Here is a 20,990-nt window from a genome sequence, read left to right as displayed (position 1 = left end):
CTAATGTAAATAAAATGTCTCAAGCAGCCTATCCCAATAAAAAAAAAAAATGAATGCACAATAAAAGATTTAAAGAGACTTACCTATCCAAGCTCCCAACTCTGGCAACTAGATATAGGAGACTTCCAATAGCGAGGCTGCCTAGTACAAAGAGCTTCTGTCTCAGCAACGCCTGCTGTTTGAATTGCATGGCCCTCCATCAATCTTCAGGACTTCTTCAGTCTAAGGGGAACAACACACACACACCATTCATCAGCAAGTGGCAGTATACAAGCTTATGTTTATTATCTGGCAGTCAATCAATTCTTACAACTGATGAAGGCACACTCCATATTCTGCAAACTTCCTTGCATGTGACTAAATCATACTATTCATGTAAAAAAATAAAAAATAAAAAAATACACCAAAACAAAACACAAAATGCAGCCAGTATAAAATATACAAGCATTATGCATGTACTTAAAATGCCTTATCGCAATTATATCTATTTTGTAATTTAAAAAAATACAGATGATAAAGTAAATTATAAATTAATTTATTTAAAACAAAATTGCAAAATGTGGACAAAGGTGTTACATTATTTTCATCTCGTGTTTTACTAATGTGTGCACTATTTATCATCAATGATTTTGGGATTAAAAAGTAGGAATTAATACAATAAAATATTTTTTGTAATTTATAATGATGATGTATAAAAGTATATTTAAAAATATGGAATTAATAATGTTTTACCATGTGTTTTTGATATATTACTGCCCACAATGCAAATGTGTTATCTGAAAGCATGCTAGAATAAACCATTTTTGTATCACGCCATTCAAATGTGATTAATTCAAGTAGCTGCTTGTTTAAGAAATAAAGATTTGCCTTCTTTTGGATCAACAGCAGAAAACAGATGTGAGGAAGGCTGAACTTGATGGACGCAAGTCTCTTTTCAGCTATGTAACTAAGGGATTATGTCCAACTGACATTTTTATACAGAAGTAACAAAACACAGATAAATTATATAAAACACACATAACAAATATATAAACATAGACAGACACACAGCCAGACAGAAAGATGACAGACAGATAGTGATGTCCCGAACAGTTCGCCAGGAACCGTTCGCCGGCGAACATAGCGTGTTCGCGGTTGCGAACACGCGCGATGTTCGGTCCGCCCCTATTCGTCATGGAGGTGGGAGGGTCTGGGAGGGAGGGTATGCTGCTGATTGGCTGGCTGACTGTGAGTCTGCTGACTGTGAGGTACAAAATGGGTCAAAGTTTACTCAATGATGACGAATAGGGGGAACACGTTATGTTCGCCGGCGAACTGTTCGGGACATCATTATAGACAGATAGAGAGATTTTGAAAATGTTTGGTTTCAAGAATAAAAAATAATTTAAAGTTGAGTTGTTATATAAGCAGTTTTTAAGAGCAATATGACATTGTTATAGAGAATTCTGCAACATTCAACCTGACAGAATTCTTAGACTGTGACTGTGACATCCGCTGCAGCTGTTCTGAGCAACACAACTTTAAAACCAAGGTCTCATAGCAGGGCAACTCAGAGGGAATGAGAATTATATAACATATATATGCAGATTATGTGCTCGGCTCTTTGGCAGTAAAATAAGACTATATTATACAGAGGGAGAAAATAATGCATTGTAAAACAGTAGTGACATCTAGTCCAGTAGAGGAATGTATTTCCCTACACATCTTAAATAAGATATTTACAGTTTCAGACAAGCTATATCCTCTTTAGCGTATCGGCATTGTGCCCAGAATAATAAGGTGCCCAGAATAACGAGGTGGTAGAAGTTTGGTTAAGTGAGTGTTTAGATCCTTTCATTGTCTACAAATAGTAATGACAAAACAAGTAACTCTGCAGCAATATGATATGTATCATTCATGAACAAGTTTGGATCTACAACCTTCTAAAGAAGTTTTTGGACCCCCATTTAAAAAAAATAAAGAATTATAGGATTGCACCAGCCACCATGGTTTTCTTTTCTGGGCCCTTGCTACTTGATGATGGGTAGCACATGGAAATTACTGCCCTACATCATCTAAAATTGATATGCTGCGTGAAGGAATTTCTAATCAAAGAGGTACCCCAAAGCCACAACCTTAATTACGCAATTGATTTCTTTCCTGCTGCCCACCAGCATGACAAAGTGAAATGTTTCCAGGAAACTGTAATAGAACTCACAAATCTATATAGAAATTAGATCCTGGAAATTAAATTTGTATTCATTCTAGAATGTATCAGTTTGTCAAAGAAACTCAACTGTACTTGAATTTGTTAGTAGCAATATCAACAGCTACGGCGTATACACGGAGTGTCTTTAACATTAGGAACTGATGTCCTTTATATAAAAAGACTCATAGTTTGAATTGAGGTGAAGAAAGTGACTCCTTATTGATGTAACTTGATGCATTCACTTGTATCACTGTGAATAGTACAAAATCAGTTAAAGAATTCATGATGTAATTAGGACGTGGAATGTTTACTATGTGTAGAGTGAATGGGCAACAGACAAATGTGTCAGTCCATTCGACTAGGCTGTGCTTTTAGGTGTCAGCAAACTGATTCATTTTATCGCAAATGTCCATTTAAAAAAATATATATTTACCCATCACGATTGGGTATCAACAATCAAATGCACAACGAACCTTGAGTCAATGAGTCTGTAGCTTAAAAATGACTCATTAACATAAGAATCAAGTGGGGATTGACATAAATTGTACAAAGCAAAAGACAGCCTGCAGTTAGCCAACTGACAATATTGGTACAACAACATCATGATGTAAGGCAAGTGAAAGAAGGCATAAGACATCACACATTCATATCAGTTGGTTATCAATACCAACTGCCTAAGAGTTCCACGTCTTTTAGAGATTCACATGATCTTTGTCTACAGTAGGATAAAAAGTGGTAATATTGATATTAATAGATATAATACCACCATAGTATGCCCAAGGTAGAGTTCAGCTGTATCATAGCATAGCATAAGGTTAAAGTCTGGAGAAATTTCATGGACTGTATAAAATAGCCTGAAGAAAAAAAAAATGCTAGAAGGGTTAAACTTTATATAATATTTCACAAATATAATAAATATCAGTGCCCAAAATGTCCTAAATTAATCACTGGTGAGTGTTAGACTATTTATATAGGATTATCAATATTAAGCCCAGAAAATACATTTATTTGATTCACTGGAAATGATGACCAACAAAGTTTCGGTAACTGATATATATATATATATATATATATATATATATATATATATATATATATATATATATATATTTAATACTTCTCTTGAATAATCTTTTGAATACTTTTTAACAATATACAACAAAAATAACACAAATTAACAATCCGGTTGTTGATTTTTTTTAATTGCGCAATCTTAAGAAGTTTTTTAGCTATAGCAAATTGCTTTTTAAATTCATAAAGACAATATAATCATCTTTAAAGAAGTGTGCTGTATATACGATTTCCAGCAGGGGTCACCAGTCAACCATTTAAAAATACTTATGCAGTTTATTTGCGACCATTAGATGATTTTAAATTAATAATAGTGAATTTTCTTCCATTTGTATATATATATATAAAATTAGGAGAGAGAGAGAGAGACTGTTTGATAGAAATATAGAAACATAAACCTTTGTCCCTCTAATTTAAGACTATGTCCTCTTGTTGTGGTAGTTTTTCTTCTTTTAAATATAGTCTCCTCCTTTACTGTGTTGATTCCCTTTATGTATTTAAATGTTTCTAACATATCCCCCCTGTCTCGTCTTTCCTCCAAGCTATACATTTTAAGATCCTTTAACCTTTCCTGGTAAGTTTTATCCTGCAACCCATAAACCAGTTTAGTAGCCCTTCTCTGAACTCTCTCTAAAGTATCAATATCCTTCTGAAGATACGGTCTCCAGTACTGCGTACAATACTCCAAGTGAGGTCTCACCAGTGTTCTGGCAGGCATATAGATAAATAGAAGTAACTATAAATATGTTTTTTCCTATAATATCGATAGACTTTTCTTCCTATATCAAGATCCTTTTTCCAGAAGGAAGGTCTTGGTGGAAAAGAAAATAGCAGCCAGCATAGTACGAATTCATATTTCCTATAGCCCTATGTGCTTTCCACTAGTGGATTTGCTCTTGGAGAATTATCGTGTACATTGCTGTCCTGTTTAATCAATAAGTGGGAATTCTCATTTTTTTCCTCTATAAATGACTGAATGTCCTTCCAACCTTACTGTTCTGAACTGGAAAATTACTTTCTACTAGAAATATATTATTTTACTAAAAATGTCAATGTTTCACACTCAAATTGTAAAAAATCTATCACCTCTCCAAAAACAAATTCTGCCCTCAATCAATAAGATCAATTTCACCGTTTGAGCAGGAAATCACACATATGAAGTCAAAAACAAAACAGGCATTTTACAGCTCGGTCAGAGTTAGTTTGATTCGTGTTATCTCTACACGGTGTTCTAAATTTTAGTTTTTGAAAAAAATTTAAGGTTTGAAAAACTTCAGTGAAATTGCTATTTGCAAAGAATTTCTGAGCTTCTTTGAATTTGCCCCACTCAAACCATTGACTTTGATTGGCACTTAACTTGAGTTAGGAGCTCAAGGGGTCTCTATATATGTTCCTTATAAGCTCCACAAAACCTGTCTAATGATTATTAGAGTTGCTTCCACTTGGCTGTTTTTAGCTTGGAATATTCACCATATTTCAAGGAATATATATACACTATATACAATATATTCAAACTTTTTTTTGGCCTTCTTTTGGATCAACAGCAAAAAACATATGTGAGGGAAGCTGAACTTGAGGGACGCAAGTCTCTTTTCGTCTATGTAACTATGTAACTATGTAACTATGTAACTATGTAATGTGAAGCTGAACTTGAATTCTCATCTAAAATAATAAGAACTGTCTCCTCTATCCTAACAAGCTCACTAATAACTATTAAATGGACCATGTGTATCAATACTAGGGTTGATTCTGCTAGGGTTGGCCCTGATTAAAAAATATATATATTTCGCAAAATCATAGAAAACAAATACTGACTATTGTGGACACACAAAATTACTCACTTCAAGGGACACTGCTACGTATATATTTATTTATATATTATAGTTAATCTGATAAAAAATGTTTCAGTATAACTCTAACCCCTCACATGACAGTACTGAACTAACAGCCTATCAATATTAAGGAATAGCCAACAACCAATGAGCATTAAGGGCAATCTACAAATATATACAAAATGACTTCATTTGAAGAAACGATTATATAAAGGGACACTCCAGAAACCTGAAGCACTTCAGCTTGCTCAAGAGCTTTATGTGTGAAGAGTGTCTCTTCTTTTTTATTGTATAAAAAGTGAAGATTTCAATACAAATTGTCTGTCAAACAGACAACAGGCTATGTTACCTCCTTGTTGCAGAGCTCAATGGACCTAAACTTAAGACACAGGTAATTGTTCCGATTACCTGCCTTGCAAAGACTTCTCATTGATCTGCGATGGGAAATCTGTGATTGGACAGCCACAAAATGCCTGGGCTGACTTAGAAGGGGAGGGCTTGCAAAGGATGCAAACAAGAGAACTGCAGCTTTTCCAAGTTGTTTTTAGATATATCCCCCAATATATCAACAGTAATGACATGCATGTTTTCATTGTGAGCATATCTACTAAACAGTGATTTTTTTCTCTCTTTTGGATTTGGGCAGTGGAGTGTCCCTTTATTAGCTTGTGATGATGTAATTTAGCAAAAAGACACCACTCGCATGTTCAGTGCGTGTGTTTTATTGTTAATGGTAGATACATTAAACTTAAAGGGACACTCCAGGCACCCAGACCACTTCTGCCCATTGGAGTAGTCTGGGTGCCAACTCCCACTACTCTTAACCGTGCAAGTGTAATTATTGCAGTTTTTTATAAACTGCAATAATTACCTTGCAGGGTTAACTCCACCTCTAGTGGCTGTCTACTAGACAGCCACTAGAGGTCACTTCCTGCTCCATAGCACAGATTATCTGTGCTAGAGCGTCGCTGGACATCCTCACGCTGTGTGAGGACCTCCAGCGTTGTTCAAATCCCCATAGGAAAGCATTGAAATTTGTTTTCAATGCTTTCCTATGGGGAGACCTAATGCGCAAGCGCGGCATTGCCGCGCATGCGCATTAGGTCTCCTCGGCCGGTGGGCGGGATCAGTCTCGCCAACCCCTTCATTAACCAGGGATTGGGGGGTGGGAGGGAGAGGTTACCTCCAGTGCCAGAAAAACGGTTTGTTTTCCTGGCACTGGAGATTCCCTGTAATTTAATTCAAACTTGAGGCTCTCTAGACTAGACATTTGTTTACAGCCTTTCTTGATATCCTAGATGTGTTAAATATATGACAAACACATTTATTTTTTATTTTCTTCTGCTTTGACTTCTACAAATTGTTCTATTGCTACAGCTGTCCTGGCTATAAAATGATCTATATAACAGACGACAAGTTTTCCTTAGGAAATTAGCAGAACAGCAACCGTAATAAAGGCAATCTACACTGGCAATTGTTTAGTAAAACTCTAACAAGATATATACTAGCTCTTATAGAGGATTATATTGCATAAGCGAATCAGTCACAAACCTTATTCTGAATTTCTAGTAATACATTTGATGCCTATTGAATGGACCGTACATTGTATTGTCCCTCCATCTGGACCTCACAGTGTTAAATACTGTTTTATTGATTTATCCATACTAATCATATCTGTTATATTAGCATAGGAACTGCTTTAAGGCAAGATCCTTCCCCTACCATGTGCTCTGTACATCCTCCTTTTGATATTGTGTATAAAATATTTATCTTATGTCGTAGTTGTCCTCTGGCACAGAATTGGCAGAATAATTTTCATTCATTCTGAGCATGTGGTACACTGGAAAGGAAAGCGAGTCATCACTTCTAGCAGACAACTAAATGGTTCTGGTTTATCACAAATCTCTTGAAATTTTCAAGAGCCCAGTGGAATTAATGATCATCTACACTTAGCCTAAAAAATACAGCTATATATCAGCATGTGCATATTCAAAAAGTCGTAAAATGCAGTAAAATAAGAAAATATGTTCTGAAAATAAGTGTCTTCACAAAGGCATAGGAAAACATATATAAAACACACAACTGCACTAAAATATAGTTAAACCCCATTCATGCGTATTATACTAATTTTAAATTTTGTTTAGCAATGCAAATTTATTCCATAAAGCCCCTCCTATCTTTCCTTTACATTTAGTGCAGTTTTTCATTCACGGGAGTGAATAACAAATTTCATGCAAAGGAACATTAAATTATAGCGACACCTTATTCTTAGATATTACAGAAACCATGTAGGTCAAACTTCAATGCTGCAATTTGGCAGCCAGAGAGTGGACAGGAGGCAGGAAGGGTTACGACAGCAACAGGCATAATATATGGATTATTGTAGACCACAATAAAACCCATCAATGTCTTTTATAATACACATACTTTGTATATATGTGTGTTTTATGCCCACATGCACATATCACTTTTAGATTCTGTTGGCATTTTTTAAAAAAATTCTATACCCAGAAATGTTATCATAATTCTTACAAATACCCATAAGAAGTGCATTTGACCATGAACTATTTCAAATTAAGGGATACCATAAAAACTTTCAAACTTTTAATTCCCTCACAATATCTAGTAAGTTACACAATGTTAAATTCTGTTTCAATTATGGAGAGCTCAGGCAGGCCAACTGCAGGCACTGTATAAGTCGGCTATTCCGGCCATGTGATCGCAAGGACCCCACGATCACATGGCAGGAGGGGGCCGATCGGGCAGAGGGGGTCTGCCTGAGCTCCCAGGCAGACCCCAGGATCACGACCGCCGCCTTTGGAACGGCGGGCCCGGTAAGTCCAAAGGACGGTTGGGACGTTCTATGCCACCTGCCGGTGTTTAGGACCTCGGTCCTTAAGGGGTTAATATACTCCATTGGACCTCACGGATATAGTCACTGGATTTTGCTGATTGTTTTGCTTTGATTATTGTGAAGAGTCTTTGTGCTTTTTTCTTTTTTCTCTATAGACAGCTGATATATACAATTCTATTTTTTCAAATATCTTTTGACTTGCTTGTACTGTAAATTACTTAATTTATTTCTGTTTGGCTCACATCCAACAATCTGGGCTTTCTGTGCAGGGATCTTTTTTATAATAGCTTTGCGCTTTATTGCCTTTTGCATTTTATTTTATTCTACTCTTATAAAAATGTTCAAGTATGATTTAAGTTACATTTCCATAAACTTAAATATTACAGAGGTAGATGCGCAGTTCGATGCACTTCTCCATAAATATTTTGCCAGCAGGTGAAATGTATTTATTATTACTGGCGCCGACATATTCAGCAGTACTGGCGCCAACATATTCCGCAGTACAACGGGAAAACAAAAACAATACAACAAACACATGCCAATACAAACGGTAATGACAGCCCTGCCCGTGAGCTGGGAATTAGCCATTGACGCTCTTTTATACAAAGTGCCTTGGTAGATAGCCCTTGAGTTTACAATTTAAAGCAGAGGTCCCCAAAAGGGAAATCACCACAAGTTTTAAAACTACAGCTTCCATGATGCTTTGTCATTGTAAGCATCATGGGAGTTGTAGTTCTACAACATCTGGGGATCTACTTTTTGGGTGCCCCGATCTAAAGAATAAAATGGGGGTAACGGGGATAAGAAGTAGCGCAGTGGCTCAGAACACTGTAGAGCACTCTGGTTTGCATCAGCCATTTTGGGAAGCTCGTGTGGGCTTTTAACTTGGCTTCTTTCTGAGGGTTAAAGTTTTCCAGTCCAGTGCGAGCTAGGGTAATCCCCTTTGTTCCAAAAGTGGGGGAAGTGGAACCTTAATAAATGTTGATGCTGTACCAATGTGGGGAATTGGCTGCCTGTCCTGCTTGGAAATAGCCAGAAGGCCACAGTAAATAATTGCCACATCAAAGCACTCAGTTAAATTGGAAAAACTTAATTCAGTGAAACTGGAAAAACTCAAAATTACAGAACATTTTCTCTGTTATAGTAAACAAACTTCAGCCACAAAACAGTGTGATATCTTCAATTGTAGGCTTTATATCAAGGTTAAGCTGAGGTTCCCCCCTTAACCTGCATCCTGCCCGCTCAGCCGTCAGGCCTTGCCCCCTGAAATATATATTTGAACTATTCTATCTTACGATGCAGTGCTGGATACAAAGACAGTAAAAACGAGACAGCAAAGAAGGAAGTGAGAATGGAAGAGGGAGAAACTAGAGAGGAAAATTGGAGATATAAAGACTTAATGGAGATGAATTTAGGGCAGCAAATTGATATTGAGCTAAAACCATCAAATTATACTGAAAGTTTAATGTTCACAATACAATCTGTACAACATAGATCAGATTTAAAGGAACATTATAGCGTTAGGAATACACATGTGCATTCCTAAAGCAATAGTACACTAGTCACTGTTTAGGTTATAAGGTCCTCCCCATGAGGGTTAAAAGTGAACTCCTTGAGAGTTAACTTACCTTGCAGGTTATGACACACTGCTCAGCCTTCTTGGCTGAGATCATTAAGATGGATGATCTCAGCCAATCCAATGCTTTCTCCATTGTTTTAAAATGAAAACATTGCCATTCTGGCAGAACCACAATGCTTTCAGCTGCAGGGTTAAAATTGGGTGGACATGACATTGAGATGAAGTGGTCTAGGTTCCTATAGTCTCCCTTTAAGTAGAAAATCATGGAATTTACAACATGCATATTTATAACAACACATGAAATGCAAATATGATAGAAGATAGACTACACCATTTTCTATATAAATAAATATATAAAGACATATCTATGTAAAGATTTTAACCTAAAACAGCTTGCCACATTCAGAGAACTAATACAAAAAACAAAGTATGAGAACACAGACGGGATTGTTTTGAGGTCTATCAAATGTAATTTAGAATCTAAAAAACAGTATAGTTCACTAAGAAGAAGGAACTCTATATATGACTCATTCTATTTAGGCTGGAACTGTATTTATTGTCATTGAAATGGTTTGTTATAAAATCCTGTAGAGCAGTGGTCCATGAGGACTGGGTTGGAACACTGCTGTAGAGATCACCTCTCATACTCCATCATAGTGTGCAGTTCTTTAGGAGACATTTTTAAAATAAAATATTAAATAGATGAAACTCAGCAAAATTGAATCTAGTGAAGCCACTTTCAAATAATTGCATTTCGTGATCATCACAGAGCTAATATTACAGCACATTAAAAAGATTAGAATTGCAATAGAGCCCTGACCTGGCCACTTAAATTTACGCAAGTAAAGTATACATAGCTTCACATACATTGTGCATTTTCTGATACCTCCATCTGACCCCTCTTCTTCCTAATTTGATCTTTTCCTTGAATGCTATTTTGAGAGATTGGAAGAATATAGAAATGTTTAGGCTTTATGCATTTCTACCTCTTTCAGAAAAATTGATTTGATTACAGGATGCTGGAGTTTTGTCTGCACCCTTTAGTGCAATCTTAATTCACCTTTCAACATCTTTGATTTTTTTTCCTTGTTCAAATTTTCTATTCAGTGATTAAGATTTAAACAACAAAAATAAATTACGGCAGGCATATTTAAAAATATATTTTTTTCTTTTGTTTTTTCGAAGGAATATTCAGGAGTGGATCACAGGCTTCATCTCAGGAGAGCCACGGTCAGATTATAACTTTGTGGATAAAACAAAGAGCTCTGTATAGCTCTGTTATACACTGACTGCGTGTTATTGTACAGCTACGTATTTGTTTTTGGTTATTTCAGGTCATCACTGATGCTCCCATCCACTCAGTGTTAGATGTCTTATCAAGTTATCATCTGTCTTAATCTTCATTAAAAAAAATTATCAATTCATTTATTTTATAATACTTCATGTAAACTTCTGTCAGGCTTGTTTTGTATGGTGGTCTGTGCATACTTCAGACTAACTTTCTCATAATTTACTGTATGCATTCAGTACTCACTAACTCACTAACTTTTTTTACATCGTCATCCCCTCCATTCTTTTATAACATCATCATTCCTCCATACTCATTTACAACCCCATATCCGTTTCCAATTATAGCCCATTTCCACTTCTTCATACCAACTTGCCAATGAACCACATAATTTCATTATAAATCTCATTTTGTCTATAAATTAGATCCCATTTCCATATCAGTCAAAACATGGCTTTCTCAAAAATTGATAGCAACATTCATCTAACAATTATCTCCTAAAACCTGTCTAATTTACATGATTTCATACCCCTGCTTATCACAATACGGCAATTACTCATATCTTGGCAGACCTCCTCTAGCCCTGGTTTGAATGGGCACACCCTTTGGCCTGGTTAGGGTCAATTGCCCCAATTACCCCTGCAACAGAAATTATTATACTTTGGTTGCCTGGATTTTGCCTTCACTGTCCTTCAGAATCCTTATTTGATGTCCAGCATCTTTTAATTATGATAGTCTACATGATATACTCAACACGATATTTGTGTCATGCTTTATCTTTGTTTTAGCCCAAGATATGATCACATATTCTCAGATTTAGCCATTAAAGGATATAATTAATCAGTTGAGAATGTGTAGCATTAAATCATATTTAATGCCTGAGAATGCACTTTATTTACACCAAGATCAAGGTCAAGTCCTCAGTTGAAAAATATCTTCAGTTCCCGATGGTCAATGGTCATTGTTTCAGCATACTCCATGTGTAACATTGGATTATCTGTACAAATCACCAGTGATTAAAACAACAGATGGAACTATCAGGCAGCATGGTTACAACTTCATAGCAGGACATGCACTCAATAATTAGCTGTTCCCCAAATAACAAATCACGCCATACACAGAATTAGGCAGCAAATAACCACTAAATGGTTCAGTGATGGAGATCACAATGCTCGTAACCCTATAGTCTGCATTTTTCCCCTCTCTCCTCAACCTCTGCTTCCAGAAGGTTTCTAAGCAACTGGTTACAATGCCAGTATGGCATTGGTATCTATGGTTGCATAATTAATAGTTCATTATTGTGGGCAACAACAAAAACTCATAGCACATGATGCATCGTATACTTAGACCACATCATGATGTTTCACCTCCATAGCTGGTTTGTCAGTTGGAGCAAAAAAAAAAAAATCTAAAAAGTGAGGAAAACTGATACAGAACACTAAAATTAGTGATAATACATTGTTTATTATCAGTTCTATTCTAAATAAATGGATCAATAGAATTTTATAATGTTAAAATTACTTTAATTTCCAATGTAATGGATTGGATGACTATGTTTGATGATGATAACAGAATGAATTAGAATTACTTGATTATCATTAATCAACTTGACTTTTATCTCGTATGTTATATATTGAATGGCTGTGTTTTGTTACAAGTTACTACACTGATTAGAAAAGGTCACTATTTCTTAAACCCATTCTTCTCTTTCATATATCAATTATGTCAATCAGGTAACAAGAATTGCACCGAAATACTTAAGTTTCTTCCCCGTCATATCTTTCACCAAGGGAGTAATCTTCTGTGCTTTCAAAATACGTTCGAATTAATGGAGATGAGCCATAGTACAGCTACTGATCAAGAGGAGAACAGCTGACAGATGATAAATGTTGCACTTGAGCATTAGAGCTCTGATCAATTGAAAAGAGATTATGTCAGTCTGAAAGAAGACTTCACACACTCAGGCCAAATACTAAACTACTTCTCTCCAGATCCTGATATGCAAAATGACAAATAGCTCTCTTACATTAGACTCTTTTTCCACTTCAACAATAAAATATTCCTAATAGTACCTCTTTTGCCATCTCTCTAGCGATCATTTCAAGAGAAAAAAAATACTTAAATTGATCTAAAGTAGAAGGAAATGGCAGTCTATCTCAGACATCTCCTTGTACGAGTACAAAATAATCAAACAGGCAAATGCTTTTGAAATGTTCAAGGGAACAAAAATGCTTAGTAAGCCACAGCAAGTGAGTTATCAATTCCCCAAAACTGAATACGTATCACGTTATTCTACCAAATTATCGGTAAAGCCGCAACAATAGTTGATATTTTTTTGCAACTTTTTCATATGTACGCTGTCTTGCTGGGAACATTTTATTTTATGATAGGGGTATGATAAATACAGATTGTGGAGTGATCTAGATTGGTCAAACAATAGATAATTCTTCAGGTAGCATAATCATATGATTTATCTGTGGTACATCAACTTTTTTTTTATCAGGTATATTGTCTAAACAGAATTAGAGAGGATACATTTTCAAGCTAGGGCTAACACCAATAAGCTGTTTAACCCCTTAAGGACAGATGACGGATATATTCCGTCATGATTCCCTTTTATTCCAGAAGTTGTGTCCTTAAGGGGTTAAAGAAGCTAATAGCAGAATTGTATTTGTTTTGCAGGAACTCATACTGTGTACATGATTTTAGCTTGGTGACCCATTCTTCAAATATTAAATAAACTCAGTGAACCATTCTGAACGAGTTATTTAAATACATTCTACAAAACATCTCCTGAAGGTACGGCTGTTTTGGTAAATTCTATTGTAGGCTGTTTGGTGTACAGCAAATAAGCTGTGATTGTCCCAAACACTGAGGACCCGCTAAAATACTCCGAGTCCCAGTTTTCTTTACTGATCTAGGACTTATGAGTTCTTATTTTGTGAGTAGTCAATGTTTATTTTTTGGTTGTGGGACATGTGGGCTAATAACTAATAAACTGAAACCATTTTTTTACCATGTGTTGTTATTTTACTTATTTCATTGCATGTCACACGTAAGTTTTTGTTTTACTTATATATTTATAAATATTCAGTATGCCCGGGAGACATAGATTTGACTAATAGCAGGTTGTGCATATGCAATCAATTATTTTTTTCTTGGTGGATTAATAATTCTCATCTCTCTTCTCCCTCCTCCCTTCATTTCTAACTCAGGGGATTTTAATCTTTAGCATGTCATTCTAATTTTAAAATACAGCTTGGTGGATGCTGAGTTGGAGAGCTGAGGAACTAATTGTTCCATTAAGGTGATACAGTCTGCAGCTTTCCATTTAATAAGAGGCTATTCCCCAAGCTTCACTTCACAGAAAATGATGATTAAGATGAAGAGCCACAATATAAGTATTGCACTGAATGTACCCAACTTGATGAAAACAAGTTAACTCCAATAGTTAAGTAATTTAATTGACTACCCCCAGAACATAACCCTTTAAGATCCAATGGCATTTTGCCAACATCACAAACTGCTCAATAAAGGGATTGCACTAACTAGGTATCCTGTGTTAGAATAGAATCCTTAAAAGACCACTATAGTGCCAGGAAAACATACTCGTTTTCCTGGCACTATAGGGTCTCTAGGTCCCCCCCACCATTAAGGCCCCCCTCCCTCCGGGCTCTACGGGGTACAAGGGGTTAAATCTTACCTGTTTTCACCTGCCGGGCTCCCTCGGCGCTGGGAATTCTCCTCCTCCTTTTCGCCATCATCGGCTGAATGCGCATGCGCGGCAAGACCCGCGCGCGCATTCAGCAAGTCCACAGGAAAGCATTCTCATTGCTTTCCTATGGACGCTGGCATCTTCTCACTGTGAAAATCACAGTGAGAAGCGCGGAAGCGCCTTTAGCGGCTGTCAATGAGATAGCCACTAGAGGCTGGATTAACCCATATGTAAACATAGCAGTTTCCCTTTTATTCCAGAAGTCTGGTACTTAAGGGGTTAAAGGGAAAGTTTGAAGGCCAGTTACATCTTTGTTTTCATTTAGTTTTTACATTATAGTTATAATACATTGAAATGGAGTATAATCTTTCAGTATCATAGTTTTCCTTTAACAAAGGTATTTTATGGCACCATTGATGAGGTATACAATAGCAAAATATATATAAATCTCTTATTTAGTGTTAAACCAATCAAAAATGCTTTAACACTAAATTGTGCGATGGTGTTAAAAGGGTTCCCCGCAGCATAATTACTTCATTGAGATTAAGTAGTTATGGTGCCTAGCGTGTCTCTTTAACTACTAACACAGAATTAGGAAAGATGTCCATATATATATATATATATATATATATATATATATATATATGTGTAAACTGGTGATGCCTATTGTATTGCTTCACAACTGTGCAATGAATACGATGTGTTTACTGATAACATTGAGACTGAGGATGTTAGATACTTGCAGTACCAATATTTCAATTCCACAAGTATCTGCATGTTACATACTAATAGCATTGAGACTTTCCACAACTTCTAATTATTGTAGAACTCTGCCATGTACATATATATCTCATCATGTAAACAGCAAAACAAATGCAATACAATGAGTCTGTCCTTAGGTATCCTTTGGCAGTAACATCATCACTATCATATATGTTGCCAGTAATTAGAGAAGGCTCAGTAATCTTGTTTAATTTTAATTCTCAATAAATTGTTTAAAGTGGGTTAAGGGCCATTCATTAAATGTAAAATTAAATTTGCTATGCCTACCCTATATACACTGAAAACGCAACACTTTTGTTTTAGCCCCCATTTTTCATGAGCTGAACTCAAAGATCTAACACTTTTTCTATGTACACAAAAGGCTTATTTCTCTCAAATATTGTTCACAGATCTGTCTAAATCTGTGTTAGTGAGGACTTCTCCTTTGCCGAGATAATCCATCCACCTCACAGGTGTGGCATATCTAGATGCTGATTAGACAGCATGTTTATTGCAAAGGTGTGCCAGAGGCTGGCCTTTACTGTATTGGTAGAGTGTGTGTGTGTGTGTGTGTGTGGGGGGTCCTGTGGAATGTTGGTCCACTCCTCTTCAATGGCTGTGCGAAGTTGCTGGATATTGGCAGGACCTGGAACACGCTGTCGTATACGCCGATCCAGAGCATCCCAAACATGTTCAATGGGTGACATGTCCGGTGAGTATGCTGGCCATGCAAGAACTGGGATTTTTTTTTTTAGCTTCCAGGAATTGTGTACAGATCCTTGCAACATGGGGCTGTGCGTTATGATGCTGCAACATGAGGTAATGGTCGTGGATGAATGGCACCACAATGGGCCTCAGGATCTCATCACGGTATATCTGTGCATTCAAAATGCCATCAATAAAATGCACCTGGATGTATTGTCAGATTGTCCTTTTGTGTACATAGAAAAAGTCTCAGATCTTTGAGTTCAGCTCATAAAAACAAAAGGGGGGGGAACAAAAGTGTTGCGTTTATAATTTTGTTCAGTGTATATATGTGTGTTTTTTGTTTTACCTTGTAATCATATGTTAAATCCCTTCACTGTCCTTTTTTCCTAGTGAATTTCCTACGCAAACGTAAAAATTAAAGTCCACTCAGGCTACACAGTGGTTTAAGAGAAAATCTCATATCATATTCTAAGCATCTGTCTAGATGTACATTATATTTTTATGAGAGTTGTTTCAAAATAGTTAACAATTAGGATGTGTAGTGCTAACCTGTACACAGAAACATTATATAATCTTCACTTTTCTTACATCCATATGTATGTAATTAGGCATTAACATATTAAAGTCAGAAACCAAAATGAACACACACAAAAAAAAGCAATCAATAATACAAAGATTCTCTGAAATTTGTGTGACAAACTAGGTAGTCAAAATTGATAGTCCATGTTTCAGATAGAGAAATAACTTACTCCAGTCAGACCCAGTCTAGAATTTGATTCTACTACTAGGTTTTTCTTTTTCTGTGGTTCAGATTGTTGACTATTGTATTAATAAAAAAAACCAAAAATATAGAAATTCCACAGTGTGCTTAAAGTTGTGCAAATTAGGTAAGTAAAAAGAGAAAAATTACACAACAAAAATGGCAAAACAATATTACTGATTTTTTAGAGTTTGTTTTTCAGTTTCTTGTTTTGCCAGCCTGGTTTAAAAGTCTCTGTTTAGGAAGTGCAGACCATTCCCCTCCCCCCATTCCCCCTCCCTCCCCCAGAAGAATGCAATTACAAAGCAGCTCAAGTATATTTAAATATTAATGATGCTCTCTAATGCATTTTAACCTGCAAAGCGGATAGATGGAATATTACTTTATATTCCTGGTTTAATATAGGCTTGATTAAGAACAAAGTTGGTCTGAACAATGCCGTGCACACATTTTCATTAACTATAATGCATGCAACAGAGGTTTAGAACAAACTGATCAGTCTGTTACTGAGATGAAGTCAATGTCATAAAAGTAATGCTTGGTTTTAATAGTTAAAGTTCCACATGTCTTTGGATACGTTGATATAAGGTGATTTTCTTTTTGGTAAGCATGGTATTGTTTCAGAGAACGATTAAGATTCTACAGGACCCTAGGCAGTTTGTACCCCCCTCCCCATTCATTCCTCACATAGGGATTGTATATGGGTGTGACGAACTGAACTTCGCCACTGGCTTTTGGAGGGGTCTGTTTGCCAGCCTCCTGCCCCGTGACTATGGTCCCTGTGTTAAACCCTGCTTGAAAGTACTATTTGTGCCTGTTGAGACTGGTAACAGGATTCATTCGAACTTTCAAAGTAACAGGATTCATTCGAAGTGCCATTCGACCACATGGCGGCGGCTGTCTTGTTTAGTCGAACGCATCCAGCGGTGTTTGCATCCAGCGTCGAGTGCATGGAACTCAAATCGGACACTCGATTGCACGAACAGCGCTAAAACTTTACTTTCCATGGATGTTCGGCTATTCGAACATGAGTCAAACAGCGTTCGGTAAGAAGATGCCCCAGAATAAGAGACATACACTGACTATATCCACGAACGGCTTTGTTTAGTAATTCAAACGCTATTTAGAATCCTCAAAGTAGATCGGCTGCACAGCCTGATTCTCTGGAACTGTTTTGGGTATTAACCACCTAGGAGAGGTCTACCCACTGGAAGCTGGATCATGGTCTTGGGCATGCGGTGGTAGGTGGGGTTTATGGTGGTTATGGTGTTTCAGTGCAGTATGGTACTCGCAAGAACTAGGAAGCAGTGATTGGCAGAGGTACCTGGTCAGGGGCCAGACTGTCCGTCACAATGGGGTCAAGAGCAAATTCATTCTTCTAGGGCCTCTGGCTAATCCCAGAGCCTAAGGCAGCTGCTTAAGGTCTGCAGTAACTAACCAAGGAAAATAAAACTGCATCATATGCAGGACAAAAATGTACATTTTGTATTCTTTCCAAGGTAGTGCTCCATTGAAGACTTTACATGTGTTTAAGTCAAAGAAAATAAGCAATTGAATTTCAATGTATGTAGGTTTATTCTTTTCTTGGAAAAAAGTGAAAACAAGGTAGGATTAGCTCATAATATTAAAATGTGAAATAAACTATTTTGATGCATTGGATGAAAATCTAGAATAAACATGTTACTCAACAGGGGGGCGGGGCCGGGCCGCCGAACTGAATGGTCGCAGGACAGACCAGCTGTTGCAAACCAAACACTATTAAGCCTGAAAACCGTGACTTTTGATAACTTAAATGACCCATAACTGCGATCCTCGGTGCATGAGGGCCACCAGAGCCGAGGAGAGGCTTGCTCCTGGAGTTTTAGTCCCTCGGGGGAGAGATCTCTGCCGTACCAAGCGGGACCTGCCCGGCGGTTAGTGGAGTGGACGGCTGCCGCTCCACTATCCTGCCCTACGGAGCCCAACAGAGAAGCTGAACCATGGCGGGCCCAGTCCCGATCCCCCCCTCTAGACCGGGGGGGGGGTTATCCCGGTCCTTACCCCATAACAACACTCAGAGGCAATACCACGCCTCCACACCGAAGGCCTGCTTACAGCCTACTCACATGGCAGACCCGCTTGTACAGGACTCTGAAAAATTGTGCACACAACTCTGGACAAAGCGGCAAAAGAACGGACAAGCTCCTGTCCATCAGTGCCAACCTACCGGAGAACAATGCATGGAGCAGCCCCAACTGTGTGTCCCTCGGGCGATACCGCCGAGGTGTAGATACAGACGGACGGCACAACCTGAGTACCAACCCCCGACGGCACATCCTCCAAGCCAGCTACCTCTTACCAAAACCGCAAACTACCCAGGAGGGTCCCTGTCGGCAATCACCCTGCAGAAAGAGGACTTTGAGCAAGCAGTGCCGGATACACGTAATAGAAAGCCCACACACTCGGGATCCATCGACCGGCCAGGAATGGCCTGAAAGAGGCACTGCACCAGAGCGGGCCGCGGCTGGGGCTTGTTGTAGCGACATGATCAAGTATGCTGGGCTCAGTCCTACTGCACATCGCAGGGTTACCCTTGGACACAGGGATGTAGCTCCCACCTGGGCCTGGGCGCGAAGATCGTCTCTGATGCAAAATCACAGCTAACAATCTAATCACAGTCTGGGAGACCACCATTTCCTAACCAGTCTGGAAGGGACAGGAGGAGGCCCAGACTATGACATGGCGATACACTCTATCTCCTTACCGGACTGTGGTGTTGGCTGACTATCAGCTGTAGAAGTCGTCCTTCATCAGCTTCCAGAGCTGTAGAGTCTGGCTGTAGTCTATGTTTATTATGTTGTGTTTAGTTTTGCATTGCTCAGCGGTACATATATATATATAAAATGTCTCTAGCATGTTACCTACTGGTTATACTTACCCTGTAATACCTGATAAGCTTATCTACTAAAATGCAACATACAATAAGTCTGTTTTGATGCATTTCAATGTACCTTCGCACCTTTATGTCCATCTAATCGCATACTACAAACTGACGTTATTAGTTTACCTTGCTTGCTTTTGATACTAGCCAGTGACAGCTGAACCTGCTCGTGTCTATATGTTTAACGTTGAATCTACCTAACATGTACCTCAAACGTCTGACCTTAACACAGCATGGCAGCATTACATGATGGGCAGCGATAGGGCTGTAGACTGACCTCATGAGTATTAACCATACCTCCATGACAAAGACCGCACAGGTGGTAGGATAAGCAGACCGTGAAGTAATGGAAAAATAACCTGACATGGCAAGACAGAGAGGCACTAGTCACATTGGATGAACCACGCTTGACTCATTGACTCTCACTTTAGCCTGTTGATAATACGCTATCGTTCATCGACACACAAAAATATCAAATGAGGCATTACTGTTCTGAAAATGTATGTGAACACTGTTTGCACTGTTTTGACACTATTTTGTAAATCACTTATGCATTTCCCATTCTTTATTCTGTACCCCTCAAGTATGCCTTAATAAAAGAAAGATTGACAAAAAAAAAAAATGTTACTCAACAGTGCTCTCTCCTTTGGAATATGTAATGTGGATTGTAAGATACTTTAAAACTAAAAAGAAGAACTATGGCAGTTTGATTTATGTCAGTGCAATAGGGGTCAACTTCCAAAATTGATATTAATCTTTATGAATGCTAATGCTACCTGTGTTGGATTTCTATTAAACTCCAACACAATCCAAAGAAAACCATAAGACCAAGTAGAGACTTGGTATAATACTTATACTCATTGGTGCTCTATTGACTTGTAAGCCATTCTTGTAATCTTAAATTCTTAAATGCTGCAGATTCTAAAGTATTTTCAGAAACAAATGATATGTTATTTGTTTAGACCCCAACACTTCCTTTTTAAAACCATTGAATAATACATGCTAACAGACTAAATGGGAGCTTTAACTCGCAGCTAGCACTGGGCTCGCGATATTGAACAGAGGCTGATTCATGTAAAGGCTGTACACATTTAAATATATTAATATTGCTATTCATACACATGCATATGTAATTACTTCATGGTTTCTGTTTAGCATATGACCTTACGTGGTTACAGAGGTTATGCTTGTACATGCAGAATAGCAAGGGCGAGATTTTAATATTAAACAAAGGTCATTCCTACCTTATGGATTGATTTGAATTTGTGATCATTATATTTGAAGCTATATATGTTTAGAATTGTAATAAATCA

The 20,990-nt window shown here is 37.5% G+C and overlaps 1 protein-coding gene across 2 annotated transcripts in view; it reads right to left on the bottom strand.

Moving 5' to 3' along the window:
* HS3ST5 (heparan sulfate-glucosamine 3-sulfotransferase 5) overlaps positions 1-20,990 on the bottom strand; it is a 255,286-nt gene that overhangs the window by 9,303 nt on the left and 224,993 nt on the right. For both annotated transcript variants that reach the window (XM_063441283.1, XM_063441284.1), the window contains one exon: positions 84-222. In XM_063441283.1, coding sequence (XP_063297353.1) covers positions 84-190 — 107 coding nt within the window. In that variant the 5' untranslated portion in view covers positions 191-222. The remainder of the gene's footprint in view (positions 1-83; positions 223-20,990) is intronic.

This window comes from Pelobates fuscus, chromosome 2 (genome assembly GCF_036172605.1).
Source record: "Pelobates fuscus isolate aPelFus1 chromosome 2, aPelFus1.pri, whole genome shotgun sequence".
NCBI lineage: Eukaryota > Metazoa > Chordata > Amphibia > Anura > Pelobatidae > Pelobates > Pelobates fuscus.
The sequence above is the reverse complement of the archived record's forward strand: the minus strand, read 5'-3'. Positions and strand labels throughout refer to the sequence as shown.